Source organism: Oryza glaberrima, chromosome 7 (assembly GCF_000147395.1).
Source record: "Oryza glaberrima chromosome 7, OglaRS2, whole genome shotgun sequence".
NCBI classification, from domain to species: domain Eukaryota; kingdom Viridiplantae; phylum Streptophyta; class Magnoliopsida; order Poales; family Poaceae; genus Oryza; species Oryza glaberrima.
The window spans coordinates 3207294-3233002 of NC_068332.1; the positions used below are offsets into that span (position 1 = coordinate 3207294).

The window sequence follows — 25709 nt, forward strand, 5'->3', positions numbered from 1 at the left end:
GGTGAGCGCATACGGAGAGGGAGGATGTGGGGCTAGCGAGGGAGGAGAAATCAACGATGGCACGGGTCGGCGTCGGGATGGAAGAGAAATGGTGGCGCCGGGTGGTTGCATCCGATTGGATGGCGATGGTGGTGGTGACACGCGGGCGAAGGGGTGGCGTGGCGTCGAGCGGCGGCAAGAATGGTGGGCAGCGGCAGCTATACAACGGCCGGTGGCGGCTGTCGCTCGCGCCTAGCTCCGCCCCGCCGGCCGAGCCCCGTTCCACCCTCGACAGCCCCGCCCAGCTCCTCCCCCCGGTGGCGACAATGTGGGAGGGCAGGCGCGGGAGGCCGTGCGGTGCCACCGCCGCTTCGTCGCCCGTCGCCGGCCGCCGGCCGCCGGTCTCCCGCCTCCCCCACCGGGCGGCTGCCCTGCCCACTGCCGAGCCGAACTGTGGAGGAAAGAAGAGAGAGCAAGAGAGGGGGAGGGGAAGAAGGGACTGACACGTGGGGCTCACGTGGGTCCCACACTGACTCAGCTGCCATATCGAATAAAACCGAGATCAAAACCGCCAAGGGACCTAGTTTCACTGGTTTTGTAATTTAGGGGACGTGTTGTATCCGGTTTTACGGTTAGGGGACGATTTTGTAATTCGATGATAAGTTAAGGGACCTTGGGTGTACTTTTTCCTTTTGATTAGTTGGAGCCTTGGAGGCCCAACACGGAGACCGGGCCCAATTCGGACTCTCCCCCATCTCGGCGGCGACGGCGGCGATGGCGTCAACCGGCGTCAAGCTCATCGGCGAGTGCCCTACTCTCTCTCTCCTCCCTCTCGCTCGCCGCTCTTATGCTCCTACCTGGACTGACCCGGCCTTCTTCTTCTACTCCTCCTCTCATCTTCTTCTCCGTCTCCGGCGCCACCGCGACGAGCAGACATCGCCGTCAACTTCACCGGTATAACCGCCGCCTCCTCCTCCCGATTCTTATCTCGTTTTTCTCGGCTCACTGTCTGGCTCTCACGCTTTTCTACTTGCGTCTTGCTCTTTGCTGCTGCGATGCGAACGAACTGAAGATGGCATGTTCAGGGGCATCTACCACGGCAAGCAATGCCACGCCGCCGACATCCCCGCCGTGCTCGCCCGTGCGCGGGCGGCCGGCGTCGACCGCATCATCATACGCTGCTTTGCTGCCGGCCATTCCCCCTTTCGCTTCTTATTTCTTGCTTATGGCTCAGATTTGGTGTGCTTAATCTCTCGCTTTCTTGGTTTGGTCCGGCGGAAGGTCACCGGAGGTTCGCTGAAGGAGTCCAGGGAAGCGCTCGAGATCGCCGAGACCGATGGTGAGCTCAGCTGCTTTGATGCGGCTTGCTTTGACTATGTTCTCCTTGGTGCCTTCAAGGTGTTTGTTGTAATGTGCCTGAGAAGCTGTGATGTGCTTGTACGATGCAGGGAGGCTGTTCTGCATGGTGGGCGTGCACCCGACGAGATGCGGGGTAGGGGTGGATTGTATTCCATTCCTGTTTCATTGCTGACACCTGAGATTGGCGTGTGCCTTTCACGATTGGATTATGTAAATAGTGCTTTGCTGAATGTTAGGAGTTTGAGGAGAGTGGAGACCCGGAAGGGCATTTCCAGGCGCTGCTGGCTCTGGCGAAGGAAGGAATCGCGAAAGGCAAGGTGTGTGTATCACTTGTCCTGCAGGTCTATCATGTAGTGAAATGTTTCTTTTAAGTTCACCTGGGGATCCCCTCCTAAATATATAATATATTTGGCATGTATTTTTCAAAGACCATGCAAATAGTAAGAGAACATATAGGGTGGCAGAAAGTACCTGTTTCCATATAGGAATTACATGTCAACCATCGGGTTTTATTCAGGAATTAGATATCTTAAATGCATTGTCGTAGCAGTCTTGTTCTTGAGGGAGGTAAGCTATTGAAGATCACCCATTACAGTGTTTCCAGATTCTCCAGAAGAATAGTAAGAAGAAAGTGCTGAAATGCTGCTGTGGTAGTGCTTGATCTGCTTGTAGACTTCCCAAGCCGTGTCCTGTAGTGAAATGTTATTGCAATCTTGCCATATATTTTGCTTGAAAATAATTGGACTCACTGAATTATGTCTTTAGTTCTTAATATTAACAGAAGACCAAACTCAATGAGCAGCAGAGTTCTATCTTCTTTGCAGTATGCTTATTCTAGTGGTGTTGTAAAGTGCAAACGAACTCACTATCTAGTTATAAATATGCCTTGAGTTGGATTCCCTGAACATATAATCTTGTGCATAAATAGTTCAGTTATTTACTTACTCTTTGGTTCTGTCTTTTGGAGTCAAAACTTGCAATATTCTGATATGGGTTTCAATTCCTACAGGTTGTAGCAGTGGGAGAATGTGGTCTGGATTATGATCGACTTCACTTTTGTCCATCGGATGTACAGAAGAAGCATAGTCTCACACAAGCACATCGAAGAATGATAGTTATTCGCATATTTTCTGAGCAATTTTGTGCTGTTTAGGTACTTCAAGAAGCAATTTGAATTGGCTGAAGCAGTAAAACTGCCAATGTTTCTTCACATGAGGGCTGCTGGTGAAGACTTCTGTGAGATTGTATCAGAAAATCTGTATAGGTAATGCTCAATCTGTATACCAATACCATAATGACCACAAAGACAAATAATGATATTGGCAAGGAGCCAAGGACTACTGAGTACTGCTTTATACTCCTCCAGTGTTCTAGATCAGCACAACTAAAGATGCTGACAATAAGATTAGTTACGTTTCTTTATGTCTCACTTTCTGAAAATCACTTTGACGTGTCTGCATATTTTCAAGTCTGAGAACCATATTTCTCTATCTCAGATTCCCTGGCGGTGTTACACACTCCTTCACTGGAACTTCAGAGGACCGTGATAAGCTTCTTTCCTTTGAAAAGATGTTTATAGGTCATCTCCCCCCTCCCCTTGATGTTACATATTTGCATGTAGTGCATCTTGATAATTATAGAACTTAAAGAGTACCACAACACTTCTATTTGTAGTCAAAGTTCATTTCAGTTTCTGCTGCAAGTTTGTTATTTTTTTGGTGAAGACCTCCATTTGGGCAATTAGATGTGAATAAAAATATTAGTACCAATTAAAACGTTCTCATTCCATTATAATTCAGTTATGTCAGGTAAACCATACTGACTTAATGTACCAATGCATGTATTAATGGATGCTCTCTGAAGACTAGTGAAAATCTCTAGGTTCTACAAGGTATTCCTGCAGAGAGAATGATGATAGAGACAGACTCTCCATACTGTGCTATTAAAAATACTCATGCTGGAATCAAGCTCGTAAAGTCTGTCTGGCCATCCAAGAAGAAAGAAAAGTACGAGCCGGATTCTACAGTAAAAGGTCGCAATGAGCCCTGCTTAGTCAGGTAATTCAACACAATTATGCATAAACTCTAATAAGGTCATTGTTCAGTAAGTATTTGACTGGCCTGCAATGCATGAACACCTGAAGTTATTATTTGCTTTTCATGCTCCTTTTACTTGGTTCTTCTGAGGAAACACAGCAGAAGTAATGCTCATCATTCTGAGAACATTAAACTATTTTGTTTTTACCACATGCTTGTTGAAATGTCTTACTTGACTAATAAAATACTGACCATTGGCAGTTCAATATGATGTTTTGCAGATATTTATTTGGTTAGCATTTTCCATAGATGCAGAATCATTTGCCCAGATTTTAAGCTAAATCAATTTAAATTCTTATCATAATTAATCATGAATCTTTCGATGGAACGGAAATTGATTTCATCAACCTTTTCTTTTGTTTATACTTTATACTTGCACGAACAGAGTTGCAGCCTTGGGCACTCTGTGCCATGATAACATCAATCATGCAGACCATAACAACCACAGTTTATAACAATTTCTAGTTGATCAAACATGCAAAACCTAAAACTACAAGCTCTTTCTTTCTCGCTCAACAAGGGAAGCTGATGACATAGTTGCATGTCCCGGTGTCGCCTCTCTTCATCCAGCATACATATCTCAAAAGAAAAACATACATACGAGATCACAAACACATATACACATATAGTGCGTTTGGTTGCTCGTATTCCCCTAGCCTGGCCCATCTCTCTCATCCAGGCTGAGTTTGGCCTGGTTGAGATGATGCACATGCAGCTGTTTGGTTGTTTGCATTAGACTAGCCAGGCTGACACGAGATTTTGTTTGGTTACTCGTATAAGAAATACAGTTTGAAAGAGAATTTGTTTGGTTGGTTGCATGGATGGTAGGGGTAGGTATCTCTTTTTCTAAAGGGTGAGATTACCACCTAGAACTTGTGGACTACCATTTAGATAAGCTAAAATTTAACTCATGAAGAGTGTAAATTTCTAAGTACTAAACATTTGATTTTATCTTCTATATTAATTATTGATATTGATTCGTGGCAACAATTATTTTAAGAATCGTCAAATAAGCAGGATATATATACACCAGCACATCTGCATGGCACAAAGTTATAAAATAAGTGAAATAATTAGCAATGCATACAGTAAACATCATTATATTCCCACATTTCATGGTCACGGTTTGCCAGTCGGTGAAAAAAGAAAAGAAAAAAAAACAGAAAAAGAAACGGAGAGGAGAGGAGCTTCGTTGATGTCGCTAGGCCTGCCGCTCCGCCGAAGCCCCGACCTGCCGTTCGCCGTCGTGTGTGCGCTGCTGTTCGGAGCTGTCGGAGCAACAGAATCCGGTGGCCATGAGCCCGAGGCTGCCGGATCTGGCAGCATCCAGCTCGTGGCCGCCGGATCCATTGGTATTTTGGCTGATGAAGGAAGGGAAGAGTTGCAGCCAAGATGGGGAATCCGTGACCAGTGAGGAGGAATCCGGTGGCCGGCGAGGTTGGAGGCGGTGGCGCAGAGAGGGGCAGTCGCCGAAACCTCCAGCGAGCTCCTTCACGCCTCCCTCTATTGGATATGGCAGCAGCGTCCTCCGTCGAGCCTCTATCTGCTGGATCCGATGGCGACTTGGCGAGTGGCGACGTGCTCGAGGCCGCCGGTTCTTGCCCGTGAAGTAGAGACGGAGACGGAGGCTGTGGAGAAGTCGGCGAGGGTTAAGGATCTCGAGGTTGGAGACGATGGTGGGCGGCGACGACGATGGAGACGAGGGCGAAGAGCGGCGATGAGCAATCGGATGGGCGAGAGAAACAAATGAGAGATGGGGGTGAGCAGATCGACCGACCCCTACGCGTTGCCTGCACTCGCTCGTGCGCGCCTGCATCCGCTCGTCCCCACGTGCTACACAAATCGAGCCTGGACGAGGAGCTACGAAGGAATCGAGCGTTCCCCCTCAGCCTGGCTGGGAGGCAGATTTTGCATCAGCGCATCCTGGTTCGCGCGTGTGAGCAGGCAACCAAACACATGCGCCACATCCCGCTGGCGCTGGATGCGAGCCACCCTATGTACAGGCAACCAAACACACCCATAATGACTGATTTTAATTGAGATAATAAGCATCAAGTTCATACATATGTTGCATATATTCATGATGACATCAATCATGCGGATCACATCCACAACCATTATAGTAACACTTAACTAACAACACTTACAAGTTGATCAAACAACCAAAACTTAAATTACAAGCTCTTCTCTGTGTCTCTGGGGAGGACAGGTGGGCAGGCAGGGGCTCCCAATGCTTGAAAGCTAGTAGCTCCTAATTTCATCTTATGAGTTAAATTCCTACGCTTGTGTGCGATAAATCCACTGGAATATACTAAGAACAGAAAATTAGCAAGGAAACGAATCCTCCATTGTCTCGTAAATTCTTCCTCAATACTGCAAAGCACAAAAAAATAGAGAGAGAGAAATGTTATGAGACTGCAAAATTTGTACTTGAGCAACATAATGAACACACAATCAACATAGAAAAAAACAATTAGAGCTAGCGCATGGGCTCTAGTAATATATGATTTACTTACTTTGGCACTGGAGGCCATGGATACCAAGATTGACGAAACAAATGACGGTCCTCGATGATGGAACTGGATGAAAAAGGTCTCTTAGCCCCATTAAGAGAATCCACAAATGGTGTACTCATGTGGTTGGTTTTAGTCAAGGCCATGCCAGTTCTTGCTACCTGTGTAATTAAGATGAAAACCACAAGTTAAATTCTAATAATATTAAACAAGGAAAACTGGCCAGTCACATATGGCAGGTTGGAACATGCATTGGTAATCAACATCATCATGATGATCAAAGATTACTAGGGTTTAATCTGTTTGTCACACTGCCATCATAAAGCCTAAGAAATTTCATGAACTACTTACCGATGATCTGCACAGTAGCGGCGTGAATTTCTTGGACAGGATGCGGATGCCGGAGACAGCCATCTCAGCAGTCGATCCGATCAAAAAAAAGGATTGGATTTTGAAGAGTTTTGTTCTTGAACGAATCAATCACTGCAATTGCTGCTGCTTATAAAGAAGTGCTCAATAATTCCGAATCCGAACAACATTTGGAAGCAAAAAAAAAGAAGGAAAAAAATTAGTGTAGGATTAATCAGGTTTCAATTATTATAAACTCAAAATATAAATTTATTTAAATCTCTACTATTATAAAAGTTTAAGATGTTTTTGCCGTAGTTTTTCGTCAGTCATTGTGTGTCTAAATCGGATCAGGATTCAGGAGTTTGGAGTTTCGTCGGTTCCGCCGGTCATTAGGCGTGCACGTTGATCCGTCAGCTTCACCTCTTCCTGACCTGTCCGTCCCGTCCCACGCTTCTCCGAGGGACGCTTCTCCGACTCGATCTCTTCGTCTCCTCTTTCTCAATTCGAGTCTCCTCTTTCTCAATTCGAACTGATCTCTTGCGTTTCACTGCCTCCATATAACAACGCCCAGATTTGCTTCATTAATCACACGGTCTTTTTTCGTGATTGGACAAGGAGGACGAGGCCAGGTGGCTGCATCAGACCTGGTAGGAGTCCATGACCTCCGGTGAGCATGATGCTTCATCCTTATACGCAATGGCTGTGAGCTTGTTTACTTGAAGGAACTGATCGTGATTTTGTTGTAAGGTGGGTTAATTGTTGAGCAAATTTTAGCCTTTTTTGGTTGCAAAACTATTTTTATGGTACAGTTCATGTGAAACATCAACTTTTCCCCTACAGTTCATTACTCGATGCCTTCTTGTTTCAGAAAAAAAAAATCTCCCTCCGATTTTTTCATAAATCGGATCGGATCAATAGCAAGCTTCTGCGATGAGGAGGTGACTGGCTGCTGCTTATCCCACGGCCATGGAGTCACGACGCAGAGGTTCGATTGTGCTGCGACCTTCTGTTAGCCACTGGATTCACTAGCATGGGATAGGTCTCAATCGGTGTCGGGAAGGGCTACCGTCACTAAGCAAAGATCACTGATATGAGATATTATCTTAATCGGGCATTTGGCCGGCACGGATTATAGTGATCTCAATCGAGCTAAGTATAAGGCCTGTCATAGATAGGTTTGGCCCAGCATATGAGTCAAACGAGATTAGTTATGGCACCTGTCACGGATGACTAATCTCAATCGGACATACCATGAAGCTCGTCACGTATATCTCTATCTCTACTATTATAAATTTTGAATATGTTTTTGCCGGTATTTTGGTACGTCATCCATGTATGAGTCAATTTTTAAGTTCGTTTGCTTTTGGAAATACATATCCGTATTTGGGTCGGTTTTTAAGATCGTTCACTTTTGATAATAGAAGGAATCATATAAGAAATCTGTTTAAAAAACTCGTATGCTAACTTGAGACGATCAAACTCCTAACTGCAGCTCATGATTTTCTAAAAAAAATATATATCCAAGTGAACTCACGGGTATTTAACAATAAATTTCATCTTAACTAAACCATTTAACAATAATAAGATTAAAATAAACTTCACCCGTTGCAACGCACGGGTATTTTTTCTAGTTTAAAGAAAATTAAAAGAACGAGACGAAACTCAAGTTTGGTTAGTTGGAGCCTTGGAGGCCCAAACACGAAGACCGGCCTCGGCCCAATTCGGACTCTCCCCCCATCTCGACGGCGGCGGCGGCGGCGGCGGCGGCGATGGCGTCCACCGGCGTCAAGCTCATCGGCGAGTGCTCTACTCTCTCTCCTCCCTCTCCTCCCTCTCGCTCGCGACTCTCATGCTTCTACCTGGACTGACCCGGCCTTCTTCTACTCCTCCTCTCATCTTCTTCTCCGTCTCCGGCGCCACCGCGACGAGCAGACATCGCCGTCAACTTCACCGGTACCCACCTCCTCCTCTCCTCACGATTCTTATCTCGTTTTTCTCGGCTCACTGTCTGGCTCTCACGCTTTTCTACTTGCGTCTTGCTCTTTGCTGCTGCGATGCGAACGAACTGAAGATGGCATGTTCAGGGGCATCTACCACGGCAAGAAGTGCCACGCCGCCGACATCCCCGCCGTGCTCGCCCGCGCGTGGGCGGCCGGCGTCGACCGCATCATCGTACGCTGCTTTGCTGCCGGCCATTCCCCCTTTCGCCTTCTTTCTTGCTTGGTTTCTACTTTCTTATGGCTCGGCTTTGGTGTGCTTAATCTCTTGCTTTCTTTGGTTTGGTCCGGGCGGAAGGTCACCGGAGGCTCGCTGAAGGAGTCTAGGGAAGCTCTCGAGATCGCCGAGACCGACGGTGAGCTCAGCTGCTTGGATGCGGGTTGTTTTGACTATGTTCTCCTTGGTGCCTTCAAGGTGTTTGTTGTAATGTGCCTGAGAAGCTGTGATGTGCTTGTACGATGCAGGGAGGCTGTTCTGCACGGTGGGCGTGCACCCGACGAGATGCGGGGTAGGGGTGGATTGTGTTCCATTCCTCTTTCATTGCTGGTACCTGAGATTGGCGCGTGCCTTTTGCGATTGGGTCATGTAATTAGTGCTTTGCTGAATGTTAGGAGTTTGAGGAGAGTGGAGACCCGGAAGGGCATTTCCAGGCGCTGCTGGCTCTGGCGAAGGAAGGAATTGCGAAAGGCAAGGTGTGTGTATCACTTGTCCTGCAGGTCTATCATGTAGTGAAATGTTTCTTTTAAGTTCACCTGGGGATCCCCTCCTAAATATATAATATATTTGGCATTTCTTTTTCAAAGACCATGCAAATAGTAAGAGAACATATAGGGTGGCAGAAAGTACCTGTTTCCATATAGGAATTACATGTCAACCATCGGGTTTTATTCAGGAATTAGATATCTTAAATGCATTGTCGTAGCAGTCTTGTTCTTGAGGGAGGTAAGCTATTGAAGATCACCCATTACAGTGTTTCCAGATTCTCCAGAAGAATAGTAAGAAGAAAGTGCTGAAATGCTGCTGTGGTAGTGCTTGATCTGCTTGTAGACTTCCCAAGCCGTGTCCTGTAGTGAAATGTTATTGCAATCTTGCCATATATTTTGCTTGAAAATAATTGGACTCACTGAATTATGTCTGTAGTTCTTACTATTAACAGAAGACCAAAATCATTGAGCAGCAGAGTTCTATCTTCTTTGCAGTATGCATTTTCTAATGGTGTTGTAAAGTGCAAACAAACTCACTATGTAACAATATCTAGTTATAAATATACCCTGAGTTGGATTCCCTGAACATATAATCTTTTGCATAAGTAGTTCAGTTATTTACTTACTCTTTTGTTCTGTCTTTCGGAGTCAAAACTTGCAATATTCTGATATGGCTTTCAATTCCTACAGGTTGTAGCAGTGGGAGAATGTGGTCTGGATTATGATCGACTTCACTTTTGTCCATCGGATGTACAGAAGAAGTATACTCTCACATAAACACATCGAATAATGATAGTTATTCACATATTTTTCTGAGCAATTTTATACTGTTTAGGTACTTCAAGAAGCAATTTGAATTGGCTGAAGCAGTAAAATTGCCAATGTTTCTTCACATGCGGGCTGCTGGTGAAGACTTCTGTGAGATTGTGTCAGAAAATCTGTATAGGTAATACTCAATCTGTATACCAATACTATATAGGCAAGGAGCCAAGGACTACTGAGGAGTACTGCTTTGTACTCCTCCAGTGTTCTAGATCAGCACAATTAAAGATGCTGACAATAAGATTTAGTTACGTTTCTTTATGTCTCACTTTCTGAAAATCACTTTGACGTATTTGCATATTTTCAAAGTCTGAGAACCATATTTCTCCATCGCAGATTCCCTGGTGGTGTTACACACTCCTTCACTGGAACTGCAGAGGACCGTGATAAGCTTCTTTCCTTTGAAAAGATGTTTATAGGTCATCTCCTTCCCTCCCCTTGATGTTACAAATTTGCATGTGCTGCACCTTGATAATTATAGAACTCAGAGTACCACAACACTTCCATTTGTAGTCAAAATTCATTTCAGTTTCTGCCGCAAGTTCGTTCTTTTTTGGTGAAGACCTCCATTTGGGCAATTAGATGTGAATACAAATATTAGTAGCAATTAAAACGTTCTCATTCCATTATAATTCAGTTATGTCAGGTAAACCATACTGACTTAATGTACAATGCAGGTATTAATGGATGCTCTCTGAAGACTAGTGAAAATCTTGAGGTTCTACAAGGTATTCCTGCAGAGAGGATGATGATAGAGACAGACTCTCCATACTGTGATATTAAAAATACTCATGCTGGAATCAAGTTCGTAAAGTCTGTCTGGCCATCCAAGAAGAAAGAAAAGTACGAGCCGGATTCTACAGTAAAAGGTCGCAATGAGCCCTGCTTAGTCAGGTAATTCAACACAATTATGCATAAACTCTAATAAGGTTATTGTTCAGTAAGTATTTGACTGGCCTGCAATGCATGAACACCTGAAGTTATTATTTGCTTTTCATGCTTTTTTTACTTGGTTCTTCTGAGGAAACACAGTAGATGTAATGCTCATCATTCTGAGAACATTAAACTATTTTGTTATTACCACATGCTTGTTGAAATGTCTTACTTGACTAACAAAATACTGACCATTGGCAGTTCAATATGATGTTTTGCAGATATTTATTTGGTTAGCATTTTCCATAGATGCAGAATCATTTGCCCAGATTTTAAATCAATTTAAATTCTTATCATAATCAATCATGAATCTTTCGATGGAACGGAAATTGATTTCATCAACCTTTTCTTTTGTTTATACTTTACACTTGCGCCTAACTTTTTCCTCCAAGAAAATTAATAACTGAAGATACATCAATCCCAGGCAAGTTCTTGAGGTTGTAGCTGGATGCAAAGGAATTGCTGACATTGAAGGCTTAAGTAAAACTCTGTACCACAACACGTGCAGGTAAGCTGTCCGTGCGTCATGCCTTGCTGTCTGGTCTAAGTACTCATTTAATGCAGTCAATTTCTCTAAATTTTACTAGTAATTTTGTCATTGATGCTACAGCTCTGCATGTCTCCAATTTTCATCAGATCATGTTATTGAGCTCAATCTTTCATTTCTCTACCTTGCAGGCTCTTCTTCCCTCAGGATCTGGATGCTTCTGCTGATGCACAGTTTGAGAGTGGTGCGTCTATTCAAAATAGTTGATGGGACATGACAGAGCGTTTGTTACTTAACTTGATATTCACTTAACGATGTTTGCTACCTTTTTTTTTTTTTGCTTGGTTAAAGATCTTGTACTTCGACAATTGCCAAATTGGCTTGCTATGAGAGTGTCGTTCATGTTCTACAAATGTTAATAAGGAAGTGAATCCCCACTACATCTACTATAACAGTCACATTGGATTACTCAAGTTTAGTTATATTCTAGAAGTAACGGTTTTCTAAAAAGTAGAAACAAATTGAAGAAAAGTAGAAACGAAGTATCACCCCAATTTATTCAAGTAATAGGTACACCTTAATGAATCCAATATTTTACTTCATATAACACAGAGAACATATTAACTGAATAAATATAGGAAGCAAAACAGTTGCACTTTAGATTTCTGCACAATATATTACAGCAATAACTGAAACTCGGAGCACCTCTATGTCTAATAATATTCTATTGGTTATGGCTCATATCCCATTTTAGCATCTCTTGTGTCAAAATTTTCAATTGGACAAGTACAATTTAGATTGGAATGCCGAATGGCAGAATAAGTAAATCAGTGCAACCATCAATTAGATACTAATAACTGGCAGCTGTCTGCAAGTTGCTCTCTTCCGTTTCAGCTTCAGAAGGTTCTGAGGTAATGCTCTGCTCTGTCTCTGCATCAGATGATTCTGAAGCAGTTTCTTCCTCCTGTGACTGCACTGTGCTAGGAGAACCAGCTGTTGGGTTCTGTTCCGCCATACTGAGCCTCAGTGGCCTTCCTTCCAGTTCCTGCAGATCATATACAATCATGTTAGCCACTGATTTGTAAATGAAGCTTCCAATCATGCTAGAACATGATTTTGCATTTAGCAAACATAAGAGTTTTGCATAGTGTATGATTATTATCTATCCATGGGATAAAGAAGCAACAAAGAAATTATCAGTGTGACCATCATTTGAGCACAAAATACTATCACAAATCAAACCTTAGTAACCTTGTTGCTGCATTCCATAATGGAAGCTAAAGTGCTAACATTTGCACCCCAGTAGTTCACTTATGCTATTAAATCAGTTGGCATCAGCTAATTCAGGTCCATCAAGAAGAAAGATTTAGATAGTTGAGAACTTTAGACAACACATACCACTCCATCCAATGCCTCCAATGCAGCCTGTGCATCCTCTGCAGTCCTGAAGGAGACGAATCCGAAACCCCTGGACCGACCGGAGTCGCGCTCGAAGATGACCCTAGCATCAAGCAAGCCGGGCTGCCCCTCGAACGCCGCCCTCAGAGCATCGGCGCGCACACCCCACCCCAGGTTCCCGGCATAGATCTTGAATGTGCCGTCGTCGCGCCTGTTCCCCCTTGTGGCCGCCGCCGATCCCACCGCCCTCTCCCCTCCCCGCGGCACCTCCGGGTAGTTCACCCTTGCAGTCCTCCCTCCAAGCAGCTACACATAAGGCACACAGCCACAATGCCACAAAATTGACCAGATTTCATAATTTCATTCACTCCAATAGCTCAATTTCAGTGAAATGGAGCAGAATTGCTTTGAATTGGTGTGTGAAAAAAACTCACGGCCCCATTGAACATCTGGATGGCGGTGGCAGCCTCCTCGGCGGTGGCCATGGTGACGAAGGCGAAGCCGCGGCTCCGGTCGGTGACCTTGTCATAGATTATCTGCACCAGTATGAGATCCACCATCAGATTCAGACCAAGATACTAATAACTCAGAAATTGGGGGAAAATTTTTGAGGGTTTTGATTGGTTGGTCATGGAAACCTGGACGTTGTCGACCCTGCCGGCCTCGGAGAAGGTCTGGGAGATCTCGCCGGAGGTCATGGTGTAGGGGAGGTTGCCGACGAAGAGGCGGCCGGGCTCTTGCCCGAGCGCCGGCCGGCTTCTCGGCGGGTAGTATCCGCGAGGCGCCGCCTCCTCCTCCTCCCCATCTTCCTCTTCCTCCTCCACGTACTCCTCCCCCTCTTCTTCCTCCTCGTTGGCGTACTCCTCCTCTTCCGAAGAGAACTCTCCACCGGCGGCGGCGAGGGGAAGCAGAATCCGGCGGCGATGACCGGAGGCGACGAAGAGGTTGAGGACGCCGACGCGGTGGCGGTGAAGGCCCTGGAGCCGTAGGTGAGCGGGAGGCGGTGGCACACGCTCGGTGAGGGCCGCGGCGGCGGGGTGTAGCAGCGAGCGGAACGCGACGGCGGCCATGGCCGTGGAGGAGGAGAAGATGGCGGGAGAAGCGAGGAGTGGAGCAGCGGTGGTGGCGTTGCTACTACTGCTAATCTCTTATCCGCTTCTTAATGGGCCGTACGAAATAAGTCTTATTTACGTCCGTCATCTTTGCCCACGGTCGAATTGTGGGAGGTAAAATGAACTTTTTCAACACGTCCTAATAACTAGGCCCATTGTAATTGGGCCTATCTTTGGTTGGGCCTGGAGCCCATTAGGGCCCAAGGAGGTGGTGGAGGAGGAGGAATCCCTCTCCGACACCAACTCGGCGGCGGGCGGCGGCGCGACTCCTCCTCCTCTTCTTCTTCCTCCTCCCCAACTTCTTTCCCAAGAAAGAAGCAGAGGCAACCACCACCAGATCACGGCAATGGCGTCTCCGGCGTCTGATCCCGCCACCGCAGCGCCCCACCTAGAGGCGGAAGAACCCGCCGTCGTAGCGGTGGCGGCGGCGGCGGCGGAGGAGGCTGTGGTGGTGGCGGCGGATGTGGAGAAGGAGGGGGAAGGGGAAGATGAGGAGGAGGAGGAGGAAGGGGAGTGTGGGTTCTGCTTGTTCATGAAGGGAGGGGGATGCAAGGAGGCGTTCGTGGCGTGGGAGGAGTGCGTGGAGGCGGCGGGGAAGGAGGAGGGCTCCGACATGGTGGAGCGCTGCTTCGAGGTCACCGCCAACCTCAAGAGGTGCATGGACGCGCACGCGGACTACTACGCCCCCGTGCTCCGCGCCGAGCAGGCCGTCAACGACCACGCCGACGCCGCCATCGCCTTCGACAAGGCAAAGGAAGGCGGGGAGAAGAAGCTAGATGCGGTGGCCCAGGAGGCCGCGTCCGCCGCCGACGAGAAGAAACAACAGGTTGAGGAGAAGTCGTCGTCGTCTTCTTCCTCGCCGACCACCACCATTGACGAGAGAAAGGAGAAAGAAGTGGTGACTGAAAAGGCTGATTCCTGAGTAACTTAACAGTTTTTTTCAAATTTGGTTAGCAATTGAGTTTATGATCTTACTGTGATTGATATGAGCAGAGCTACTATATCATAGATTCGTCAAGCTAATTTTTGGGTCCCTTTGTGGGGGAAATAAAGCCGATTACGGAATAATTGTTGGACATGATAAGCAATTTACTGAGGAAATTTTGATGCTAGTATTATGTTGTTTTGGCACACCCATGAGGAGGTTGCCTGTACTGGATTGTTGTCTCTTGTTGCATTGATTTTATACTGCTGGGTAGTTACTAATTACTGCTGGTGATTGCAATGTCTAATCTTGTTTAATCTTGAGTTCCACTGAAATCGCTATGCTGGATAAGTTTGGCCTAAGTGATGAACCATGAGCAGAATGTTCTAAAATCTATTGAGAACTGGACATAGTATACATACACTAGCTGTGAGGTTTTAGTCTTCAATCGCAATTGCTTTTGTTGTACTAAATGATAGCGGTATTTTTAGTTGGTAGTAACTTGCTAGCGTTTTTTTAGTCAGAAATGCTTCTTTTATAGAAATCTCAGGTGAACAATACTGTGACTGCAATCTGATGTTTAAATATTATTGAAAATTTTACTGCATTTTTTTACCGGGTTCTGGTTAAACTTTTATAGGATTCATTTTGGCCATATTTGTGTAACAAGGCCTTTATATGGTACTAATGTGACCAATGCCTCTGATCATGTGGTGAAAAAGGGAAACTGTCTGTTAGCAGCAGTATAAATTTGTCATAGGTATTGTGCTTGATGGATAGGCTAGTATTTCATTTGTCTGAGGATTGGAATATTGTGCAATAAAAAGTTTAGTTACATTGTCTTGTTAACTATCCGAGATTTACCCTGCTAGTATTACGTGAGATAACTGAGGAGTGTTTTAAATTGGGATGGACCCATTTACATCTCGCTATGTTGACTCGAGTATTTCTCCTGTTTGTCCAAATTAATAAAATTTCCATGGTCTAGTAGGTTTTTGTTGTGTAGGCTAAAGCAACCAGCAGATTACAGACATGCCTAGACTAATTCAGAATATATGGTCATATACTCGTATATTGTCTTGGTTTTTCCTTGCAAAGTGATTTTTGCTTCTCTGTAATATAGTCTCCCTAACCATTCACCTTCTGAATGATGAGCTGCAAAAGAACCAAACCGAGTGTGTGTTTTATGTTCTTGTCAGATTGATCGATTACTTTGGTATCCCTGATTGTTGCTTGTAGTCAAACAAGGGAGAAGACTAACCTGAGAAATTACAGATGGATGATCCTTCAGCATGCCCTATTGTCCTGCTGTTTATTGTGTTTCAATGTTATCAGAATTTCAGCTTTATCAGATGTAAAACTTGGTAGTAGTTACCATCTGCAGCCCTCCATTCATCATCTACTGTGCATCTACTCTGTTCTTATTCATCTGATATGAAGATTTATGGGGACTGGATTACTGTACCTCACTTTGCAGTAATGCTATTAACTAATATAAATATTCAACTCTCAATAAAATCCGGTCTGTGATACAAGATTTCCATGACTTGTCTTGGTTTCTACTTGCTAGGTGGTTTTTCTCATCTCCCTGATATAGTCTCCCTAACAATTAACCTTCTGAATGACGAGCTCCAAGAACCAAACCTTCTGAATTCTTGAGGTTTTTGTAAGATTGCTTGGCTGCTTTGGTATCACTGATTGTTGCTTGTTGCTTTTTTTTTTTTTTTCAAACAAGGAAGAGCAGCTGTTTCCTGAGAAATTATAGATGGATGATGCTTCAGCTTTGCCCTGCTGTTTATTGCATTTCTATAATATGAGAATTCTTTCAGTTGCTCAAATGGAAAACCTGGCAGTTTACCATCTGCAAGACTTTGTTCTGATTCATCAGTTATGAAGATTTATGGAGACTGGATTACTGTACTTTGAAGTAATGCTATTAACTACAAAAATATTATGTTGTTTCAACTTTTAAGTAATGTTATTAACTACAAAAATGTTGTACCCAAATAAAATTTAGTCTATGAAATAAGATTTCCATGACTTGCAACTAATTCTACAACACAATCATTGTCAGCAAAGTCTGAATGTTTTTAAAACAGTGTTAACACCTTAATCAACCTAGTCATCTAAGCACCAAGATCAAACTAGACATCAAAAATCAAAGGACACACAAAATGAGAGCCTAGATTTAAACAAATCTGCATCAAAATAAAATCAAATTCTAGTCCTTTTTACATGAGCAACTGAGAAGCAGTTTGCATCAGTTGCATGAAATTGATTTCCATTGCGCATACACTACTAGTCTACTACTACTACTACTACTACAGCCAAGGATGAATTGCCACCGGCGCCGGCGAGGTTCGCCGGCGACGGCCAGCGGCGGCGGTCACACCTTGAGGAGGTCGACGCGGCAGCCATGGTGAGGCGTCGCGGTCGCCCACTTCCCCTCGCCGCCGCCGCCGCCGCCGCCGCCGTCCATCATCGCGGCCAGCGACGGGAAGAACGCCGGCGAGCGGAGGTGACCCATCGCGTGGTGGAAGTCGCCGCCGTCGCCGCCGCCGCCCGCGCCCATGTCGTCGTCGTCGTCGTACACGCGCGTCGCCTCCGACGCCGACGAGCTCTTGTTGCTCGCCCCGTGGTCGCCGCCACCGGAGCTCACCGGCGCCGCGTCGGCGGCCGCGGCGGCGGCGGAGGAGGCGTTCTTGGTGTTGAGGAAGCGGCCGCCGCTGCCCCGCGCGCGGCGCATGGCGTGGCGGTGGCGCGACTCGTGGAGGTACGGCTGCGCCGTCGCCGAAGAAGAAGAAGAAGAAGAAGAAGAAGAAGACGAGTCAGTCACTGTTACTGTCACTGTCACTGCCAGTTCGCCGGCGAATTGACAAGGGAAGGAGACGACGACGAGCACTCGCCGCCGCCGTCGCCGTCGCCGCCGTCTTACCTTCCGGCTCCGGGAAACCCGGTGCTCCCGCTCCGCCTTGGCGCGCGCCAGCCGCCGCCGGATGATGCCGTTGAACTGCTTCGCGTTGACGTAGATCGGACCCACGTCGGTGGCGATCGCCGGCGGCAGCAGCATCCTCCCAGCCTTTGAAGCACACAAAACATTCAGAGAAAATATTCACAGTAAGCATCTGAAACTTCTTCAGATTCTTGTCAAAATGGCATGGCATACTGATGCTGAATCTGAACTGAAGTTTACACATGGATTTGGACAGAGATGTTCAGAGATCAAGAAGACAAGAACTGAAGAACATATATACCATGGTTTGAGCTCCATAGGGGGAGTAAACACCATAGCTTTGTTCAGAGTTGCAGAAGTTGGTGAAAACCTTCAGAGTTGCAGAAACAAACAGTTAGCTGGTTCAACCAAAGATGTTTTTGAGATTCAGTTTCTGGAGTAAATCTTGAATTGGGTAAGAGAATTCTCACCATGGAGTGGCCAAGGGCTAGCTCAAAGTGTCCTTGGTACTCCTGCAATGGCGAGTACGCGGCGATGGTCGGCGCAGAGGACTCATGGAACTTCAGATCTTTGCCAAGATCAGAGTCACCTGAAAACCACAAAGGTATTTTGTCATCATGGATATTTCTTAGTACTTGACAATATATTTTTTTATTTTTATCAAAGTATCTTGTCTGACTATGTTCTGCTGGGGGAATTAGTGGGCAGGGAAGATTCCAACCAGGGAATAACAATTAAGAATGTTTTTGGAATCTCATCTAGAATACAGAAGAGAGTAGTGCTGCCTATTAAAACATTTGAAGCATTAGATCCTTTTCTGATAAGAGTGATGTCATTTGCTCTAAAGCTTTTTCCCTTGTTCAGTCTCCCAAAAGACTTTCAGTTCCACTTTTATAAAAGGGAATAAAATGCACTGGTTCAGTCCAAAGCCTTTAGAGGGGAGCCTGATTCCATTCTTGCAAAACTATGGCCATACTATCTGCCAGTAATGAACATTCCAACAAGTACATAGATTTCCACAAAACAAATTAATTAACACTAAAATAATGTTCTAATCTGTACCCCCTTCAAAACATAGTTTAAAATAAAACACTTCTTTTTCCCAAGTTTTGTAACTCAGTTCATCCAGGCCCACCCTTTCTGTGTGCTGGTACTACCAGATTTCCAGTGGTAACATCTCTCCTTTTTCTTTTTCAGTTTTCTTCAGTTGTAAAGCTGCATGACATTGGGCAGCTTTCCTACTCGACAGTAAATAATCTCCTATGTGCCCAGTACTACTTGCTTACTCTTGAAAAGAAACAAAAAGATGATTAGGAGCAGAAACACCTCTTAATAACTGTGGCAACAAAAACCTCACCTCCTTCACAGAATCAGTGACCCCAAAATCATCATCATTTAAAGTTTCCTAGGACTTGGACCATGAAAGTTTTCAGGACCACAGCATCATATCTACAATCTTTTCTTCACTGCACCGCAGTAATTAACCGAAATGGCCGGCGGCCAACACCCGGAATGGCCGGCCGGTACACCATCTCCACCATGGGAGGACAGCGGCGCCACCGCGACGGCGTGAATGCGCCATGAACGAGACACACCTCCAATGATCATCTTACTACAAATCTTGGACAAGTTCTTGGGACTCACCTGAGATGATTGGGAACTTCATGGCAGGGCTTCCAGGAGCTGGAGGAGGAGGGTGGTGGTGTCGCTCCGGCGGCATTGCCGGGAAGTGGTGGCGCTGCTGCAGCTGCCGGCCGGCGGCGAGGATCTGGTGGTGGTGGTTTTGCAGGATTCGGGTGTCCTCCATGATTGTGTTGCTTAATTGGCAGAATGATTCTTCTCCTCCTCCTGTTCCAAGCAGTGTTTGGGATCCAGCTCCGGCTCCGGCTCCAGCCCACCATGGCAATGCGTGAGCGGCGGCGCCGCCATTGCCGCCACGGCCGGTGATCGCCTGAAGCCCATGGCCGTGATCTTGGAAGCTCAGAGCTGCCTGCAAGAACGGAAAATTCTTCCATGAGAGGGAAGAAAAGCTTGGAAGTTTGAAACCACAGCCCAAGAAAGCAAACTACATATGCAGAAATGGAGACAGAGAAGCCTATATCATCAAAAACACAATTTCTTGGAACTATAGCTGATGCAAGTGCAACACATGGAAGTGCAAAGAGAACACTGAAACTAATTCAGAACACCAAGCCACCTACACTTCTCATGGCTAATAATGATGATGATGCCAAGAACACAAACTCAGAGAAATCAACCAAACCAAGGTACTGATGCAGTGTGTGTGTGTGCTTAGCTCAATCTATCTGACCATCTATCTCTCTACCTCTATGTGTATATATGCAGGTAAGCTGCTGCTGAATCCAAGGCAGGAAGAGAGGAGAGGCAGCAGCTGGAGCTGGCCAATGAGAGGAAGCTTTCGTGACACAAAGAAAGCCCTTGTGGTAATTTTTCCAAAACTTCAGTAAGTAGATGTTACTACTAGTATCATTGATTATTAAAATTAATTCAATCGCCATCCGTCCTTGGATCTTCCGTGGCCAGCCACTCTGCGCAGCATTCAACACGAAACACTGTTCATGATGTACCATTGCACAACGGCTGCCCCTATAAAACATCACCAGAGCATTGATCATATGGACCCTTTCAGGTAGGCCCATTCTTCTTAATTTGCAACTAAATAAACCTGCGTAAGTTTTTGTATCGTTTGTGTGTTTTTTGGTTTGTTTTTCACATTGTGGCGCTTGGGCTAGCCATAATTTGTTGCTCAGAGGATGAAAGCCATCACAATGTCCCTGTTTTATAACTGTGTATGGATGGATAATACGCTGTTTTGACTAGTTTACCGATGTCGACACAATTTCATATGACCGTGAGTTGATTAGTCATGAACATATACCATGATTAGCTTAGGCGTCCAACATTAAACAAAAATATGTTTTCTTTTCATTCTATTTGTGTAACAAATAGATCTCTAATTTCTACCAAACTACTACCGAAGTTCCAAAAATATATATTTTGATGCTCCAGTTTTCCTTTTCAGAAACTAAAATTACACTTGTCAGCCAACAATCCAGCCATGCCAACCAAGTAACCAACCCAAGACACACATACCCAAGATTTCCTCTAACCACAGTGATCACATACTGCACAACCTCACCAACATTATTTATTCTAGTAAGCACTACTCTGACTGAACTTTATCATCCTAACCTACTTTGCCACTTGCCAGATATAGTCAAGCTGTGAACTGGAGCAGCAACCATTGGGAACAGAACTCAGCAAAGCAAGCAAAGAAAACATGAACCTAGGAAAAAAAAAAACCAATGAGGACAGGCAAAGGCAGCTGTGTAACTGTCCCTAGATCTCTGCAACCTTTATGCTGTGGTAGCCAGTGTATAGTGTACTAACTGACTTCCACAACTGCTACTGGTTTCTTGGTTAAATTGCTCTTGTAGAAGCAACAGTTTTTTTCAGTTTGAGTGATGTTTTTTTTTGTCTATGCACAGAAAAGAATCAAAGGATGCCAATGACTGTCTAATCACACTTTTTTTTCTCTGCCATGTACTGAAGTAGTACTATATTACCTGGTATACAACCGTTTATAGCAGCCTACTAGATTTCCGAACAATGCTAGTTCTAACATCCGTGGTTAATTAAAGATATTTGTGGAATTGAATCTTTGTACAGACAATGCCGTTTAAGGCTATCCCCAAATGCAGATGGCAAATGAACATTTGAGGGAACATGATTTGATTAGAGTGTGTCTCCATGATAATTATAGTGTGATTTTATAGTTTTGTCAGGTCGAACTGCATGCACTTGATTAATTAGGTGCTTATGGCTTGTTCTTTTGAAAAGTCTACATGAAAAATATCACAACTAATGTACAGTACTTAGCTGAAACATTTACACTATTTAGCCAAAAAAATTTTGTGATTGAACTTATTTAGCAGTACAAAATTAGTGACAGGTAGAAGAGACTAATGTGATCCAAAATTAGTGACTGATATAAGACAGCGGTGGTCTAAGGCCAGTCCCAACCCAAGACACTAGACATAGTTTTCATAAACTCCACATCATCAAGAAATTAGTACTAGACACTACTCTTTCAATACAAACACCACTTTTTCATACTTCAATTTAATGTTATTTATCTCACATGATGCCTAGGATGTTATGTAGAAACCATGTCTCATGCAAGACATGGTTTCCTTCTCTTTCCTCATTTACTCACTTGCCACATCATTTTTTATTTTAGATGGCGACACCATCCTAATTATTGGGTTGTAAATGACCTAAAACACTATCAACCAAGTTACTTATAGTAAAAGAAAGTTAACCAGATTGAAGGCAAAATCAATTTTTTTCAGCAGTGGCTTGCTTAGGGCTTAATTCTACACTGTTCCACATTTATGGCACCATATATGCCATTCCACAGTTAGCTGGCCCAGCAAATACATACTATGATATGACGTTTAACAACAAAAGTATTGGACATAAATTTTCTTTGGTGGCGGTTCATTCAGAGAGTACGTTATGAAACTTTTAAATTAGTTATGATATATGATATTTCTTTCGTCTCAAAATATATATATTTTTAGTTCAATTTTATTTTAATATATAGCTATTCTCCATCTACCCCTCATCTTAAGCAATTACAACTATTTTCTATTTAATTTCTCTATCTATTTTCTTTCTCAAACAGTCACAAATGTTGCACCATTTAATTTCACTTACTTTCTTAATTTCTGTGAAGGGATTAGGATATATTTAGGCTCTATATATATTCGTCCGCATTCAGCATTTTAATTTGGACGTGACACCGTCTTCAATATCACCCACTTGTCCTTTCGTGTATTCATGCATTTCACCAATTTTGAGCTAAAGTTTGGTCAAAAGATTCGCTGTGTAAATTTTGGTACTCATCGATCGTTCACCTCGAAGCTTAGCACAAATTTACTGACACAAACCATCATTTTTCCCAATTATCTTGCACTGATTAAGGGAGAAGATGACCCATGCATTTACCAGAATATAGGAACCATTTTATCATCCGAGTTAGTCTTACGTTAATTATAACCAGGTTTACAATATAGTTTTATTGTATTAAAATGATGTAGCCAAGTTTGCCATGAAAATCAAACCATACAACAATTTTTTTTCTTTCATTGCCATGTCGCACGGTAAGATTGGCGATGTTTCTTTTTGTTCTTTCAACATTTCTCCTCCCCGAAATGCTAAAAGTACTTTTTGGTAATTAGCTTATGGGAGTACCTAGATCCGTTAAAAAACTGATTTTGTTTGGAACTAATGCTTTATACTGTTGAATTTGGCATTGTCACGATGATATAGTAGTTTTCAATAACAAAAAATTGTCTAACTAATGTAGGTTATTTTCATGTCTTTCAGCTAACTGCATTCTTAATTCTTGATGCTTTCACGATAGGAGCAGGATAATGTACACAATAGAGGTAAAGTCTTAAAATCAATAGCTAAAAGTCTTTTATTTCACTTTGAATGGCGTAGTTACTGTAAAATAACATTACAGACTATATGTGTTTTCTATTCGGTATTTTAGTTAAATATTATTGGACAGGAGATGTGTGGATTTGTCTCATAACCTCGAGTCTTTTTGTTTATCTCTTTTCTTAGACTCGTTGGTCATGTGTCCTGTTGATAGAGGCAAGAGATATAAACTATTTCTATTATCTGAAAAGAAAAGGTTCATCCTAACCAAAGCTTTCACATTATTAATTTTTAAAGACTTACATCTATACTATTATAAAAATTGAAGATGTTTTTACCGGTATTTTGGTACGTCATTCGTGTATGAGTCGGTTTTAAGTTCGTTTGCTTTTAGAAATACATATTCGTATTTGAGTCAGTTTTTAAGATTGTTCACTTTTGGAAATACAGAAGGAATCATATAAGAAATTTGTTTTTAAAAAACTCACATGCTAACTTGAGACGATCAGACTCCTAATTGCAGCTCATAATTTTCTAAAAATATATATATCCAAGTGAATTCTTACAGTGAATTTCATCTTAACTAAACCATATAACAATAATAAGATTAAAATAGTCTTCACCCGTTGCAACGCACGGGTATTTTTCTAGTAAAAGTATAAAACATAAAGAATTATATCTTGGAAATTTTTAGAGAGGAAGTACACCCGTAAACAAGGTTACCATAATAATATCTAGTCAGACGCATAATTGAACATGTACACCAACTAATTAATTTGATTCGCCCATAAAGATAAATGAACCCAGTAGTTATGTTAGCTGATCAACAATTCGACCAATTGCATCATATCCATTGCTTAATTGGATTGGTTTCGCCCAATGGACAAACCTCGTAAAACGGCTTAAAGCTAGCTAGCTTGTTAATTACTGTAACAAGCAATTAATATATATATAGTAAGTACGATCGAGCCTCGTGTACGAGATCATCGATCCCAGCTGATTAAGCAAGTTCAATAGTATAGCCAACAGCTGGCTCCAAATCATCTATAGCCAATCTAATAGCCCATTCATACAATAGTTACCTATAAAAATATACTACATCATTAATATCCGGTCCTACCTCTCATAAACTCATAACGTATTGGAATCCGTGTTGCAGCCGGCTATAAATCTGTAGCCCGCTTTCTTCTCTCTTATTTTTTCTTCTCGATATCGATATATGGTTATAGCTAGCTTATAGCCTGCTATTGTACCTGCTCTTAGAGACACATCTCCAAGAAAGAGAGCTAGCCAGCTGATTTAATTTTTAATTAATTACGTACACATAGTAGTATAGGACACAATAGTGCTTAGTTCTGCCCGATCTACGCAGCCATTCAGAAACAACCGAACACACACATTCACGTGCATGTCGACCCTCTCCTTGATCATCTTTTGCTTTAGTTTTTATCTTTTGTGCTGTCACTTTTCCTGCCTTCACTTAAGCTTAGGGCTACCCACAAAAATTGCATCTTGGACAGCTTTAAAGCCTTTAATCCATTGTCACTGGGCCTTTTCAGCAGTAGTACACAATTTGGTAGATCTACCTTGATATGGTTAAATCAATCAATTAAATTCGTACTCACACAAGTTCTACAACAAAAGGGTATATATGTGTAAGATTGGAAAGGAGATAATACTGTGGAGTACTGGACAGTGGTGAAGCCAGCTCCTATGCAAGCCAGGTGGCCGACGGGCTGGGCTCCGCCGCTACCGATTGGCATCGATTTCTGTGAAATTAAACTGATTGACCATCGATAAATGCTATTCATTTCATACTGGCACACAGACCAAAGATAAATAATTATACTTATCATCTATTTAAACATGCTACTAGTCATTCCTCGTAAACAAGCGATTTATTAATATTTACATTTTTCGATGCCTATGTAGCCAATCTTGTGTGGAAGAATAGAGAGTCATGTATTAAATCCGAGAAAGTCATTAAGATGATAAGTTGTTGAATGAAATATACCTATCAAAAATAATTTTTTCAGATTTAGAAATGTGCCTATCAAAAATAAATGGAGGGAGTATTAGTCGTTTGGGTTTGAAAGTGTCGTTGGCTTCTTCACCACTTATGTAAGATACAATATTAAGCCTTGTGGGTATTTATTTATACATTGTACTGGATTTAGATCGATCAGTTAAACAAGAACTTACTGTATCCTAATATCTCTTTGACTATTATATTCTCCAAACATTAAAAAAAAGCATGTACATGAAATTCATGTTGAAATTTTCTCCATCATGTTTTGTTTTAAGAAATATATATTATGATGGAACAAAATTAATTAGCACATCACGAAGTAATCAGCTCTCAATTGATTCGGTTCCTGGTGGTGGAACCTATCTAGCCGGATTCAAGTCCTAATCCTAGACTTGGTATAGGTGCACACACGTTTATGACTAATTATTCTTTCAATGGTAGCTAGACAACATACCCATCAACAACGAGATGCCCATTGTAACTTTGTGAATCTCAAGATGCCAACCTAGTTTTTAGATGTGTTCATAAGGATATATAGGGTGTGCATGTGTGTATTCATAGATTGAGCGTGCACACGTTTA

General features: G+C 43.3%; 4 protein-coding genes and 1 long non-coding RNA gene across 11 annotated transcripts; 3 read left to right on the top strand and 2 right to left on the bottom strand.

Annotated features, from left to right (window-relative positions):
• Nucleotides 1–703: 703 nt before the first annotated feature.
• On the top strand, nt 704–11682 carry LOC127779214 (uncharacterized). 6 transcript variants are annotated; one of them, XM_052305951.1, is made up of 15 exons: nt 2540–2602; nt 2835–2917; nt 3220–3395; nt 6914–7045; nt 7167–8095; nt 8231–8251; nt 8370–8651; nt 8761–8804; nt 8908–8988; nt 9691–9761; nt 9836–9946; nt 10159–10241; nt 10500–10716; nt 11180–11263; nt 11434–11682. In XM_052305951.1, the coding sequence occupies exons 5-15, from the start codon at nt 8068–8070 to the stop codon at nt 11507–11509; spliced, it is 1098 nt and encodes a 365-aa protein (XP_052161911.1). In that variant the 5' UTR covers nt 2540–2602; nt 2835–2917; nt 3220–3395; nt 6914–7045; nt 7167–8067; the 3' UTR covers nt 11510–11682. The 6 variants fall into 6 exon arrangements, with proteins under 6 accessions (XP_052161915.1, XP_052161914.1, XP_052161911.1 ...); XM_052305952.1 differs by having other exon boundaries at nt 2599–2746; nt 3202–3395; XM_052305950.1 differs by having other exon boundaries at nt 2599–2746.
• Nucleotides 11683–11867: 185 nt separating this feature from the next.
• On the bottom strand, nt 11868–13773 carry LOC127779216 (RNA-binding protein CP33, chloroplastic). Its single transcript, XM_052305956.1, has 4 exons — nt 13279–13773; nt 13075–13176; nt 12641–12946; nt 11868–12287 (listed from the first exon to the last, which is right to left on the bottom strand). Exons 1-4 carry the CDS (start codon nt 13708–13710, stop codon nt 12093–12095), a joined length of 1035 nt encoding a protein of 344 aa, XP_052161916.1. The 5' UTR covers nt 13711–13773; the 3' UTR covers nt 11868–12092.
• A 240-nt stretch (nt 13774–14013) lies between these two features.
• On the top strand, nt 14014–15108 carry LOC127779917 (uncharacterized). Its single transcript, XM_052306848.1, has one exon. The coding sequence runs from the start codon at nt 14099–14101 to the stop codon at nt 14672–14674; it is 576 nt and encodes a 191-aa protein (XP_052162808.1). The 5' UTR covers nt 14014–14098; the 3' UTR covers nt 14675–15108.
• A 1081-nt stretch (nt 15109–16189) lies between these two features.
• On the bottom strand, nt 16190–19923 carry LOC127778726 (nuclear transcription factor Y subunit A-2-like). The gene is made up of 6 exons (XM_052305346.1): nt 19832–19923; nt 19275–19620; nt 18101–18219; nt 17932–18000; nt 17613–17756; nt 16190–17456 (listed from the first exon to the last, which is right to left on the bottom strand). Exons 1-6 carry the CDS (start codon nt 19838–19840, stop codon nt 17064–17066), a joined length of 1080 nt encoding a protein of 359 aa, XP_052161306.1. The 5' UTR covers nt 19841–19923; the 3' UTR covers nt 16190–17063.
• LOC127778727 (uncharacterized) lies at nt 17682–21338 on the top strand. 2 transcript variants are annotated; one of them, XR_008018556.1, is made up of 6 exons: nt 17682–17794; nt 17887–18234; nt 19302–19897; nt 19977–20074; nt 20175–20280; nt 20863–21338. It is a non-coding gene; the product is annotated as an uncharacterized LOC127778727 (long non-coding RNA). The 2 variants fall into 2 exon arrangements; XR_008018555.1 differs by having other exon boundaries at nt 19302–20074.
• Nucleotides 21339–25709: the final 4371 nt, after the last annotated feature.